Raw genomic sequence first — 14787 nt, 5'->3', positions numbered from 1 at the left:
TAAATGACAAATATAGGGGGAAAATGTTATTTTCTCTATCTTAATTAAACATAAAGATTTAACAAATTGTTGTTCTTGGAAAAGTTTATTTAGAGTATAAATCTCTTTTGCAGCCATTACAAAAAGGAAAGTGGTCAAAACAAGATAAGAGTACAAAACTATTACTCAAACCTATAGAAGAAATCGCGTTCAGAAGGTAAGAGGACACCTTCTTATACATTTATCTGAATCATATGTAAATGCAGACTAAATATGCGTATCTGTGAAGATAATAGTAAGTTCTTTTCAGTAAGAGGCGGTTATCTGGCGGTTATTTTTTTGATAACAGGCACTAGAATGGCCGCCTCGAGTGAGAAGATTTTCAATTTTGATCGTTTGATTTTCTCTGCACAATTTCCCCTGAAATTCGTTTCCTTTATTTTGAAAACACGTTTTGTTTAACGCGTAATATATGTTCACAATTTCAGAGATGATTAACGCAAATTTCTTCCTTAATTTACGCAATATCTTTACAGACCCATTCTTGAACAGAGCGTATACTCTTTTTGATTATGATCTGTTTGCAATCAATTTGAATCTTATTAAAAGTGCGAGAAAAAGGAATTAAAATTGACAAATAGATTTTTATCTCATTATATTAGAAAAAAAGTGTTTTAGATTTGGTACGAAATATGTATAATTGTATAATAAACATGCTCTAGCCCAAATTCGAGATCAAACTATGGTATTAGTATCATTGATTATTTTTTAAATGTATCATGGTATAATACAGTAGGTTATAATGGTATCACATCTGTTCCATGAATGCGGAGGGAGAACATTGTACAAACGATTTAGTTTAAACTTATTTATTTTACAACGATTGTAAAACAAGCTATATCAACATTATATTAATCACTCTCGTTGGCACGATGTTACGCGAGAGTGTGGCCTTGTGGTGTGAGGAAACCCCTTGTCAAGTTTGGTGACCTCAAACCAAACTCACATGATAAATTACTACACAGTACAACCTTTATTGTACTTCTAGACGTTATCAGTCGTATTCAATTCCACTGTGTTTTCGTATTTTATGTATATCAACGCTTTTTACACACAGACTAATGTTAACTATTTCCTTTACACAGCATTCTCGGTCAAAATGGGAATTATGCAATCATGCCGAAAGCGAACCAGTATCTTTATGTAGAATCCCAAACCCGAATAAGCAAAGGTAATCATTAGGTGCATGTTATTTTAATTTGTTAATGTACATTGTGCTGTTGCTTTTGTTGTCAATTATTTTCTTATGTTTTATTAAGTTAATTAAACTAGAGGTAAACATCAATATTAGAATGTTACTAGCGTTGTTTATAACTTCTATATATATATTGTTATGCATACCCACAATCCATTATGACCTTCGCATAAATATAAAAACGCAAACATTAATACCAACCACTGTTTTACTTAGTGTCGTATGTATTTAAAAAATCTTCGATTCATCATGATTTGTAGACGATAAGCGGCCGTATTATTTATATATACGTAAAGTACTACCAAGCGGCATAGCGGCGTGAACTAGGCTTCTTTGAACTATATACATATTTTTTTACAAATATCAGTCTGCCGGATTGGTGGCATAAGCAGCCTGGCGGTGTGATGTTAGAGATCTGGTAGATAATGGTCTGTTGTTTATATACTGTAGCAGTAACATTAAGATTTTCATTAATTAAAGTAAAAATCATGCTTAAACCATAACTGCTACAGGGGAGGGGGCAGGTTTTCATGGCCTTGCTCGGGCGTCCCTCGTTATATAGGTGCGATACTGGTGTTGAAAAAGTTACTGCAAGACGTAAACGAACGGACTCGCTTGGAAGTTTTCAGAAGTACATCGACTGCTCAAAACAACCGAGCAGATGCAGAGATATTGCAGCTCAATGTTTCGCTGATTCCACAAACCAGTCGAGCCAAGAGCTGTTGTGTCCGCGACATTGTAGCTTATATATAGCTGAGAACTTTCCATTAATAACTCAAGAATTTGCTCTCCGGGCTGCGGAGAAATTCGTCCAAGCTCAACATAATACAGTCAATTGACAGCACAAGCCGTCTTGGTCATATATGTTTATATCGCAAAACGGATTGCATAACTAAAAAGTTCCAAGACAATCTAAGAATAAATTGAGTGTTTCTTTCAGATTCGACCAATGGTTTTCCCTTGTAGGATGTTAGCGTACTGCTATCGTATATAAAGAAATCAGGCCGATTGGGTACCACTAAATTAACGCCCCAAGGCCGGTCTTATTGAAAACTAAAAAAAATATCAAAAAAGCTGAATAAGCAAAAAGGGTAGAATATCGTCGAAAGTTATTCGATTTCGCGACAAATTCCCTCATTTTGCTCTGTTTTGTCAACCAAAGAGCCAACAATAAGATGAACCAAATAAAGCGAGCTTTAACTTTGCTATGTCCCATGTTGTCCTTGTGCCTGTGACAAAACAAAACTAGGAAAAAAGAATACAAAACACCCAAATGTTTGATATGTATCCGTTCTAGCAACAGACAAGAAGAGATACATTTGATAGATCTTATATTCCTTAGAAATTTTACTACTTTACCCAAAATAGGGAAGACACACGACGGCTCAAACTTATCTATATATGCTATATCTGTTTTGTATGTCTACATACGATTTTAAAGTTGTTTAATTTACATATTAATCTTTGCGCTTCTATAAACGTGTGGCCATGCTCTACATGCCTTTTAATCTACATGTAATTACTTTGCAGTAAGGGCAGGACAAACTGATGAAGAAACATACACCAAAACGATGGATATCAAAATCGTAAGGATTTTTATTAACAAAAAGTTATAAGAGGTTTGAAAAAAATGTAGGGAAATGTTCTATGTTATCCTAACTGTATTTTGTGACATAGACTATGATAATGATATTCAATATATATATAATAATTTGATTGATTAAAACATAAATCTCTATTGCAGCTATTACAAACTTTAGAGAGGTCAAAACATATTATGATTACAAAACAGGAAGAACACCGGATCAAAAGGTAAGTGGACACCGCCCGGCCGTATAATATGATCATTATCGGGAAACAAATATTAAGGTATTTCGGCTGTTATTAAAAAGTCGTTTTAACAGCAACAAATGTTTTCCAACTTTGCTTTGCGTATTTGTAAGAATTATTCTGCTATTGTAGACGCGTTTCATTGACAGTCCCTCCACCATGTATTGACATCCGGTTTTAATAATCGTGCGTTCTTATCATCGATCGCACGATAACATATCGTTACGTCCAGATTTTAGTGAAATACTGGCAAAAATAGTTATTCTTTTTCTTTTTAACATTTCCGGAATGAATCAATATTGTTATAAGTTCCGAAATAGATGATATAACACATATGTTTGATAAGAAGGACCATGAATGAGCTATTTTCCTTTGGAATTGGTTATTGAACGAGATTACTATGTTTAAAGATAAAATTTAAACATGTACTTCTCTTTTTATTTAAACAAAGCAAATCTGTTCGACCAGTAGAAACGCGCCGAAGTTTTCCTCAAGGTGATAGAAAGCCTGAGGTCGGTATGACTACAGTACCTATCCGTTTCATGGGATTTTGGAAATGCAAGTCCAAAAGGAAAAGGCACATTTTTGTCGAGTGTTGCTTAGATACGGAAATGGAAAGATGCCGACAGGAACGACAATCCCAAGGCCTTAAAGAACAGTTTTGCAGTGACATAATTCACGCAAAAGTTGGTGACACTTTTAGAGTCGATGTCACTGATACAACGAAGCAGACATACCAAATTCATTTTATCGGAAGAAACGTAGTTCTCAAAATCAACTTAGAACACCTCTTGAATAATGCAGCAATTATTGACATATACAAACAGCAGCGCAAACTATGCCACTTTAGCATTCAATTTGATCACGAACGTGAGTATAGACGCAACTCAGAAACTTATCAAGATGGTTCTGAAGGTGATATCAAACCTCAGGAAGGGAAAGACACAGTACCTATCCGTTTTATCGGATTTTTGAAAGGCAAATCAAAGGGACAATGCATTATTTTCGTCGAATGTTGTTTAGATACGCAATTAGAAACTCGCCGCCAGGAACGACATTCCCAAGGATGCGAGGAACAGTTTTGCAGTGAAATAATTCATTCAAAAATTAGTGATACCAGAGTTGATTTTACTGAAAAAACGAATCGAGAATTGGAAAAACATTTCGTCGTTGGAATAAACAAAACTATCAAATTCAACCCAGGAACTTTCTGGAAAAATGGAGAAGTAATAGACATTAACATACACCAGCACGAAATCTATCATTTCAACATTCAGATTGTTCAACGGCGTGATTTGAAGCGCAACTCAGCAATTGATGCATCCGACAGATGTAGAAACGCTGGTATGGACAATGTAATCAGTGCTGAGGAAAAAACCAATACCGTTCGTAATAACAGAGACGGGGAAAATGGTAGTTTTTGTTTTATTAAATTCATATTTGTCCATAATGACTAATTCGTGTTTAGTTCTTGAACATATTTTTTAATAACCAATTGAGGTCTTCGAGACTTTATATAAGAAACTTTATATAAAGGTTAAATATATTTCCTTATTTCCAATGGGCTTTTTATCGGCAATGATCATTTCCAAATCGGATTGTTCCTAAGATGAAATTTGTTACCCGAAACCATTCGGAAGTACAAGTGATGTGCATTAAAACTTTACATTTTTATTTATGTTGAATGTATTCGACAAAAAAAAATGTTTTAAAGATAAGTATTATGCCTTGTGAAATCTTGTTTTGTTAAATAAAATGATGGATAATATACTAAACAAGCTGTTTTGGCCGTTCAATTCTTGTGAAATGATGTAACAAACTTTGTGTACAGTGTATTAAGTAATATTTACTTGTATTGAGCATGTTAGATTTTAGCTTGACATACTCTTTCAAGTGAAACAAAATTATATATGGGCCTCATGCATCAATATTTAGCTATATTATTAATGAAACTGTTAGAAAACTAGCTTATTTATGAGTTGAATGAGAAATGATATTCAAAACTCTCTCTACTTTATTTATAATACATGTGGATTTTAATTTTCCAGATATCGCAACACTAGCAAAACATCACACCGGTTCAAAATTGCAACCTGATTACACGGAGACAGGAAGGAAGATACATTTAATTTGTTTTGTGAAACCTTTGCACCACATAAAATGTATCGTAACTGAATGTTGCTTAAGCTGTAAAACAGTCGAACGTCGACAATTTTGGCGTCAAGCTGGATTTATCGAATGCGGAAACCCCAAGGAGTATGAGTTACAATCTGCAAAAGTCGTTTTTGTGATCATTTTTGAAACCATTCTTGCTTCGAATCAGAATTCAAGAAATGTCGATTACTTATTTTTCGACAAAGATCCGGCAGTTTTGGTCAGATTGTACCCGATTGAAACGAACATCGCTATCAATGTCATAAATGATGATACAATCATTGCACAATTTGAATTATCTCAAACAAAGGACGACTGTTGTTCGAAATCTGACCGGGTTGAGGGCAAACAACTACTGATGTTTGGACACAAAGTGTCAGAAGTTCAGATTAGGGTAAACACACATTCATACCCAGAAAAACCGACACCTGACAACAGCTCTTCAAAACGACGTAAGTTTCACGCTTTTGTTACCATTCATATTACTGCCTTGCTCTCTTACGCAGTTGTTTAATGATAGGATCAAATGTACTCTTAAAAATTCATATTTATATCCATCCTTTACCAAATTAGGCAATATATAACAAACTATATGTTTATTGTCAGGTTATACTTTAAGAAATGACCCACCCGGATGAAACAAAACAAATGAAATGCCTAACAAAAGGACAAATCTACAACAAATCATTTTCTTTTAAGATTTTACAATACAGGTCGAGGCACATACACTTCATACATAAATAGCAGAATTATCTTAATGATCTACATGGCCTTTATCTCAAATTTCCGTTGACGTAGATCAGTGTTAAAGGATGTATTACATTCTAGAAAACCATATTTCATGGCCTTATATATATTTTGGTAAATTGTTGTTTTTTTATTCGGAAGGCTGAAAACCTACTTAGTCGATGACATTAAACGTGGAATTAATTTTGCATGGCCTTGGTCTTATTCATGCAGAAAATGCATGGCAACAATAGAGTTGTCCAATGGTTTAAATGATCCATGAGTTGTGTACCCTTAATGGAACAAGAAATGTGTATATTGTAGTACCAATGCGCTTTAAACTCGCTTCCTGATATTCTATTTTCCTATTTTCTACAAAACCTCCAGTTAATTGTTAACTTTACTTTACTTTACTACTGTATACCCATTATAATACAAACAGCTCGAGGTGATAACGGACATCAGGAAAGAGTCCTATCATGTATACCCTAGTTGCAGCAGTAACGCATTATTATTTTTTGTAAATTCTATATTAACTATATTTATACAATATTAATGCTTACATTCGTCCAAACAGGTACCTCAGAGTTCTTCGTTGAGATTCAATTGAGTTGGGTTTTGAAAGGGTTCCCGGTAAGTTATTTTAAGCTCACCTTAGCATTTGTACCCAATGTGAAATATAGTTAGATCTAAAAAAACTATTATATGGATTGTTGTCGCTTTTCATATTGAAATGATTCGTTTCAAGTTATATATTAAAAGTACCCGTATTTTAAATTCAATTCAATCTTTTGGACCAAATTAAATAAATAAAAAAGTATTAGCTAAATCAATCTAGTATGTGTTTCGTTTACTGTATAGTGTTATAGGAGCTGGTTCACAATAAAGAGAGCACATTCGCAGCGACCGTTTTAAAGACCTAATTACTTTTTATTTTAACTGATTATACAATCGAATGTTTACGTATGCGCGGTGGTCATATTTGATTGTCTGTAGGTTGTTGCATACCCGGGTGCGTTATTTTGTATTCAAGATCAACTCGTCTACACGAACACCTTGAGGTACTCGATCGACTAAATAATATCATCAATGGAAATTTATAGGGATAGGGATGACTTTTAGTTTATTACATGCTTTATGTCCACATATTGCTTATCAGTTCAATTTCTCCCTTATTTTTGAAACGAATTTCGTAAAGAACAAAAAAATAACAAAGAAGCGCTGTTTATTAAGTACGTTCATTTAAGTATTCAAATACTCGTGGGTAAGAAAGTGTTAGCTTACCAGAATTGAAAAAAATCAAACTTCATCTTTTTCGTCCTGAATTGATTCTGATTTAATAAAATGATATCATGCGTGACATTGTACTCGACCTGTATAAACGATAATCCTCGTGCAACATCCAGTTTGTACCATGGATTACTTTTTAATAATACTGAGAATTGACATAAAGACTTGTTCAGATGGTTCTTATTTTAAGATATCGCCATAAATAGTAACTCGTATACGGTATAATAAGTAAAAATCAATACCTTGTGTTATTATGAAACCAAATGTTTCGGCGAGTACTATCGATCAATTAAAGAAACCCAGAAGTGCAGTCAGTCGAGCTTTGAATTACCCGGAAGATAGGCTTAATCGACGTTTAATCCTAACGATCCGATTGTGCCGTGAAAAAGTAAAACGGGGTGTTATCATAAGTATAAGTAATTCGAGCTTTTTGATTGATCAATGTTTTGAATGTTCTGTAATGGTTCAACCATTATCACTTCGCTATGTTTCAGGACGTGTTAGCATTGCAAGTGTCTTCTCGAACTGATGCCATTTCTATCATAAGGTAAATTGTCTTGAATCTTACTGGTTGAGTGTCTGTCAGGTTTTTGAAATTTGTGACTTTAAACGATTCTTTATTAGGCTATAACGAACGTCCATGTAGTTACAAATATAGTATGCATCAAACCGTTTTACACATTAACTTTCTTTCGTAATTATAGTGATTCAATGCACGATTAAACCTGACCATAAAGGAGCATAAATCTTCCAAGACAAGTGTGAGCTTTTGAGCTTTTGATCACAAAAACGTGTTTAAGCCCGCAATGAACGATCTTTCTGAATGACTTTTCTAGAGCCATGACCCCAAAATTTATTTATTTGCGATATTTTAATATGCATGGCATTAGCGACTGTGGCAGATGACTGTCTGAGTAATGAGTATAAATTATTTGGAGTACATTGCTTGTTGCTTCTACTGGATTCATTTATTTGCACGTGAGCTCGTGTACTTGAAGTAAAAAACATTATACAAAATAAGCTTGTAGACTCCCGATTGAGTCCGTTTCCCGGGTTAAACCCTGTACTGGTGTTCATTATCAGAGGCCATTAACATAACATAAAAGTACATACTTGGGGGATATATACCTATCTGCAATTCTCAAATGACGTTCGTCGAAACATTGTGCGATCAGACCTCGATTTGCTTGACCTATTGTCGTACACCATACTTTAAATATTACAAACTGTCACTAACGGATTATGATTTAGGTCTGAAAGAGGTGATTAAGAAAATCGAGGTCTGATCGCACAATGTTTCGACGAACGTCATTTGAGAAACCTTAATACTTTAAATATGTGTACTCAACTTTCAAATCCACCTCTTTCAGACCTAAATCATTCTGCGTGCAATGCGTTAATAGTTTGAACATGTGGGTAACAGGGTCTGTCCCTGTAGTTTCTAATGTATGCATTTAATTAGTGAATGATCTTCCCCGAGTCTGCTGTATATATCGAGTATGTAAACTGATACCTTAAGTGTCATTCCTTTGTTACCTTTACTTCTAGATCTTAAACTCGTTCGGTATCCACTGTTACAACACTTTAAAAATTATAAATTATGACAACATTCTAAATATGTCCCGCATATGACTTATGCAAGCTTATCACTGTTGTTTTGTGTTGTCTAGGTTGTTAAAAAAGAACTTGTTAGTTAATGATTAAAATTCTCATAATTAATAAGTGATTATTATATAACCGATGTTCTCGGTGGAATATGCTTTTGAATTAAACATATTTTGTTCGAATCATTATTTATTTCTACATTTTAGAAGTGTGTGTTGCCAGAACCCTGAGGGACAGTTTGCATTTTCTGAGGCAAAGTTAAGCATTTTCGGACATACACCTTATCAATGCATGAGTATTGATTCCATAAGAACGAACTTCTATCTTTGTAAGTTATAGCAATATGTGGTTATTCGACTTCTCGGGATCGTTTTGTTTATAAAGAAACATCTATGTACAGCTAGTAATAACATTTGTAAATGATAGTATTTTAAACATTTGATAAGCGTAACAATGTCTAAGGGCACAATTATTCATCAGGGTTGGTAAAATTATGAGGACATCTTATCAATAAACTTAATCCGTTAGTGACAAACATTCAATTGAAAGTATTTACATGATTATTGAAAAAAGCTTTATCATTACATATCCATTCTTACGGTTTCTTCCAAATAATATATCACCGATCGCACTGTACGTTCGGTGATAAAATCATTGTGTTCTTGTACCTTATTTCTTAGATCAAAGAGGGATCCGTTATACCATTCCTGACCGATTGCAACTAGACAAACTTTGTGAGCGACGCGGAAGGAAATCACATGAATGTCTTTACTTTTGCCAGAGAATATGTTTCTGCATCGCCTCAACATCATGCGCAATCAGTGATGTTTACGCCGCTTATAGACCGGACTCACCAAGCAGAGTTGTCTTTGTAGTGACTGTAGAGGATTTAGATATAGTTGTTGCATGTAAGAAAAAGCGTATATTAGGGTATGAAGTTCAACTCGCATCTGAATGTAATCAATCAAAAGGACAGGAAACCGTTTTTGAGAAAGCATGTATTGGACCAGAAGACCAAGTCAGAGTGAAACAATGTATTTCTAAATATGGTTCACAATTGATGAAAGAACACAGAAAACTTGGAATTATTACTGCAAGGTCGACTAGAAGGAAAACATGTGGCCGAAACATGTGTTTGCTGATACGACAGACATGTATCGTTCTCTATGTACATGCAAAAGGATATATACCAATTGAAGAAGAAGCATTTGAAACACAATATGGTGGCATAGCTATTGATGTTCGATCCGGTGCGTTCCGTCTATTAAACGACACAAAATTGCAAATGGGTAGTCTTATACACAGACCTGAAGCTGGCATTGCTGGCACTCTTGGAGGGTTCGTTGACCACCCAAAGCATGGATTGTGCTGCATTTCGTGCGCTCACTGTCTTTTAACTAATACAGAATTTAACTACTTAAAAGAAAGAAAAGAAGTATCCCCTGAAGGTCGATTAAACCCTGTATACCAGAAAAATTCCTTAATGCCAATTGGGAATTTGGTAGAGATATTTTATACTGAGGTTGACAACATAGCAGGCCAAGTAGGTGTTGAAATAGCTTTGATGAAAATAGACGACATACACCATGTGGACGGCAGTTTCGTTTTACAAGGTGTGTTCTGTTTATATTTATGGAGCCAAGCATATTAACAAATATCTCCGACCTACTGTATTTCTCATCATGTCTTAAGACCCATTGATCCGTCCTTCTGTCCGTTATTTCAGCGTCTGTTTGTGAGCTTTTTTCCAATAAAAGTGCAACTTGACAAAACAGTAGATGGTGCAATTTATATACAAAATAATCTATAATCGGAGATGTGTAGTGTTTGCGCAAAATTGAAACCAAAATGTCACTTTCACTTTTAATTACACATTTATTACCATTTTATTTGCATAAATATTCCGTATTTATATTTCATGTCTCAGCCCCCGATTTTAAGTTCGAAACGGGAATAGTTGCAACGGAATCAATGATGCCCTACATAGGTGAATGCTTTAAGGTAGGATGTTCAACAAGCTTAACGCATGGCAGATTATTGCACAACCAGAACTTTCTACATGTTAGAAATTACAGTAGCACGTGTTCAGCAAATAACGTAATTGTGTCCCTTCAAAATCAATTCGAAGTGGAAAATATTCCATTTATGCCTTCATTCGCAGAGCCTGGAGATTCAGGGGCGCTTGTTTTTTTCATGAATTATTGTGGAGACCTTGTTTGTATAGGTATGTTGGAAGGATCAACTGATGTGGGTACATTTGCGGTAACCCCAATTACTGCTATACTGGGTGCCCTTAACGTACCTCATCTCAAACATTTTAAAAAAGAAACAAGACAAGACGACCAACATAAACTAGATGTTTTGTATAAAATGATAGTTGATCTTAACACTAACATGGAAAAGTCAAAACAGGAAATTATTACAGCTATTAAGCAGATGCAACAGTCAGTCTTACAACGATGACCGGTGTATGAATTGTTCAGTGTTAAAACGAAGAACAGTGTATGCTTCGTTTAGTCTTTCAACAATGAACGCTGTAATGATTTGTTTTACCTTACAGCGATGAATCGTGTAGTATTCATCCAGTCCTAAAAAGAAGAACCGTGCATGCTTCGTTCAGTCTTAAAAAGAATTACCGTGTATGCGGTAATAGTATTTCGTGCATTTATAAGATTTAAATGCCAATTTGAGTTATATTTAGTGCAGCTAAAATGTGACCACTCTTTGTTTAAAAGATTTCTCATTTATACGTCATGTGATTGTAAATTAACAGGTTCAATAGCAACAATGTAAAGATGCTTTCAAATAGTCAATACATACCTTTTCTATCCATGGAGCGTTATTTATTTTAAAGAATTATTCGTTATACATGTTTCAAGGTTTTTTTATTTTATTTTTAGTCAAAAGCACATACATATCTGTCACGAACAACTACTTATTGTCTGGTCTAAGAATGTTTGTTTTGTGTTCTTTGTTTTTGCCGTTGTCACTGTGTCATTAACCGGGTTTGTGTTTAAACTTTCGACTATTGTGCTATAGTTTTTTTCATATAAATATTGTACATTAGGACACGTCGAGTAATTAAAAATTAACAATTTCATTGGCAGGCATCATAATAATATGTCAGTCTCAAAAATATTTAATTGGTGTTTGTATACTTGTCAAGCAACTAAAATGCAACATCTTACTTAAGTAGGCAAAAGCATATACTGTATTAGAATATGATTTTATTTATATATGCAATGGCTAACCCAGAATTACGTATATTAAACTGTCGAGTTGACTCTGGCGTATTAACAGGGTATGAACATATACAATGTATGCCAAATTAATTTGTAACGTGCATTCTATCTTGTATGAGTGATGTTTGTATTTCAACTTATAAAAAGGCAATAAGACAACTTGTGGTTCACGGTTCGAATTTTGAGTTTTGTATTTATACCGTTAAAGTCAATACACTCGCCAGAACGTGAACACGCCTCTCAAGATCATAACCTTTTTTAGAACAACCTTGTTTTATCCTGTTTTGAAAACAAAACCCAGCAAATAATTTGTGAAACATGACATGTTTACCTTTTCTTTAACCCCACAAATTTCTAAAAGCAATGAATTGAATTGTCAGATTCCTATAACAGATTATTGTTGGAAACTCGAAGTATAGGTTAAAAGAGATATTCCTTGCAAGTGTGATATTCATGCATCTTATTACCATTTGTGTATAATATAGTTTTCTATTTGTGTAATGTATGCATTGCCATCATTTGTTCAATCAAAATGTTTTGTTTTTTGGCATGTACATTATTTACTTATTTTTGTATTTTCAGTTACCTTCTTTACCTGAATGAACTAATGGAATGAATGATCAATGGCTTATAAACTGTGTGTAACTAAACAACATTTCTTATGTATCATTTAATGTGATTGTTTGCTTTAAGTAATCTAAGACGTGCTGTGCTCCCTTGCTATTCCACGTATAGTGACCCTTTAAAATAGCATTGATACATTTACATCGAAACCTACGCACATATGTATCAACACATGTATTATTATCGCTTTAATTTTACTCCGAATTGCATTTGGCAATTAGCAGATAAAATTGCAAAATGCAGTGCATGCAACACTTGGACTTATTTGGCTCTTGTCATAATGTAACCGTTCATGTCATTCCCAACGAACGACAGTGGCGGAAATTGCTGTATCAATTAAACGGTGAATATTTGGTATCTGCACGATACGGTTTCATTAAAGGTTTTTGCAGCAATCTTTGTAAATACGGTTGTCATTATCTCAATAGGCATGTATGAATTAATTCATCATTATGCCTTGCAAGTTGATGTGAAAACGAACTATCAAGCAACTATTATACGCATGTGGAAAAAAAGGGTAATTACAGACACGGATTTTGTTCGTTTTTGAATACTTCAACCTTCCATTTCTTCATTTATTACCTTCAAGCAAATATGTTTATCAGCAAATTATGCAAAATCAAGAAATTGCATGGTGTCGCAGTTATACTGACAATGTTTTTGTTTGTCAATACTGTCCATTTCATTCGTCTAATAAAGAAGACCACGCCGTCAGTGAGTGTGTAACGACAACTGTTATATTGACTAGAAAATTGTGACATTATTACTTGCATTGTTATTGTATAAGTTGACTTTATCTATGTTAACAATGAAACTAATTGAGGCACCAATACATATTTCGCTTCGAAAACAATACAGTTGTGCTGTTATCATCCATTTTACTGTTTGCAATATGTCTAGATAGTTCAAATAATATATATGCCGGACAAAGTCGACTATAATACCTTACTACCTCTTTCATTCAAGAATACATGGACCTTGCTGATATGCTTTAGTAGTTATTGGCAGAATTGTAGCCCATGTTATGTGATTAAGTCATGTATAAACTATTTCTAAATACACATATTTTATATAACGGAGCTATAAAATTGAATTGAATTAAATTGAACATACATATCTCAATTTCGTTGCAATTGTTTCCGCAAATGTCGTCGCATTTTCAATGAAAACAGGGCATCTCAAAATGAATTCAAATATCACTGCAACGAAATTAAGAAGTCATTCAATGACATTCTAACATTCATACATAGTTGTTGAATGATAGGAACACATGTATATACGAGTATATTATTAGTTATATCAAAAGTTCCCAATGTTTCTATTCTAGTATAAGATGACGTGTCACATTATATGTGTTTACTTATATGAATAAAAAGTAAAACGTCAAGTTATTGGTAACTGTGACCTCTTCTATTTGTTTTCAATTACCTAAATAGGTTTCAAAAAGGATATGACCGTGTCCTTAACAAAGACGTTGTGTTCTCACTATTTTTAAGCTTTATAGATATGTTTGAAATAATGCTAATTACTTTAATTTATATCTAAATGTTAGACTTTAGTAACGTAAGAAAGCAATTATACATACACACTGAAAACTATAGAAGAAAATATAGACCGATCAACCGGAAAAAGTCCACAATGTATAGCAAGCCAAGGTACTAAGCTAAATAAGTTTAAGCATCAGTCAAATAGAGTTTCAAACATATTGATAATAGTTTTTCTAAAGATGCCAGTACGATTATATGTACAAAGTATATTTAATATGTTTATACTTTGATATGGAGAAAATCTCCATCAGCCATCTTGTTTACGAGTGTCTCTAGCCGCTCGTAGGTTTACGATCAGAATTAACGATAAAGCAGGTACACGTTGCGTCTCTGAAATGAAGCCGAACGGTATTTTTGGTATTACTACCAACATCAGGTAACGATCGCCCTGACGTTTCTGAAACGAACCCCAGCACTCTCAACAGTTGCGTTTTTTAAAGTCCATAAAATATCCAAAAACGAGTAACTGCCGTTGTAAACTAGCTATTGTACAACTGCTTCATTCGTTGCGCAGCTATAGGAAAAAGAATGATTA

General features: G+C 34.0%; 1 protein-coding gene across 4 annotated transcripts; it reads left to right on the top strand.

Moving 5' to 3' along the window:
- Window position 1: 1 nt before the first annotated feature.
- On the top strand, window positions 2-14044 carry LOC128214410 (uncharacterized). 4 transcript variants are annotated; one of them, XM_052920873.1, is made up of 12 exons: window positions 2-196; window positions 1125-1210; window positions 2765-2820; window positions 2979-3046; window positions 3516-4477; window positions 5113-5670; window positions 6522-6577; window positions 7729-7781; window positions 9046-9167; window positions 9520-10452; window positions 10767-10840; window positions 12664-14044. In XM_052920873.1, exons 2-12 carry the CDS (start codon window positions 1156-1158, stop codon window positions 12682-12684), a joined length of 2958 nt encoding a protein of 985 aa, XP_052776833.1. In that variant the 5' UTR covers window positions 2-196; window positions 1125-1155; the 3' UTR covers window positions 12685-14044. The 4 variants fall into 4 exon arrangements, with proteins under 4 accessions (XP_052776833.1, XP_052776831.1, XP_052776832.1 ...); XM_052920871.1 differs by lacking the exon at window positions 12664-14044 and adding an exon at window positions 11064-11243; XM_052920872.1 differs by lacking the exon at window positions 12664-14044 and adding an exon at window positions 11001-11173.
- Window positions 14045-14787: the final 743 nt, after the last annotated feature.

Source organism: Mya arenaria, chromosome 13 (genome assembly GCF_026914265.1).
Source record: "Mya arenaria isolate MELC-2E11 chromosome 13, ASM2691426v1".
In the NCBI taxonomy this organism is placed as follows: domain Eukaryota; kingdom Metazoa; phylum Mollusca; class Bivalvia; order Myida; family Myidae; genus Mya; species Mya arenaria.
Note: the sequence above shows the minus strand (reverse complement) of the source record. Positions and strands in the feature narration are given on the sequence as shown.

Coding starts and splice junctions, on each gene's coding strand:
- LOC128214410 (XM_052920870.1), top strand. CDS start 1,156: ATGCCGAAAGCGAACCAGTATCTTTATGTAGAATCCCAAACCCGAATA. Junction 3,047..3,515: donor GAAGAACACCGGATCAAAAG/GTAAGTGGACAC, acceptor ATTTAAACAAAG/CAAATCTGTTCGACCAGTAG. Junction 9,168..9,519: donor AAGAACGAACTTCTATCTTT/GTAAGTTATAGC, acceptor CTTATTTCTTAG/ATCAAAGAGGGATCCGTTAT.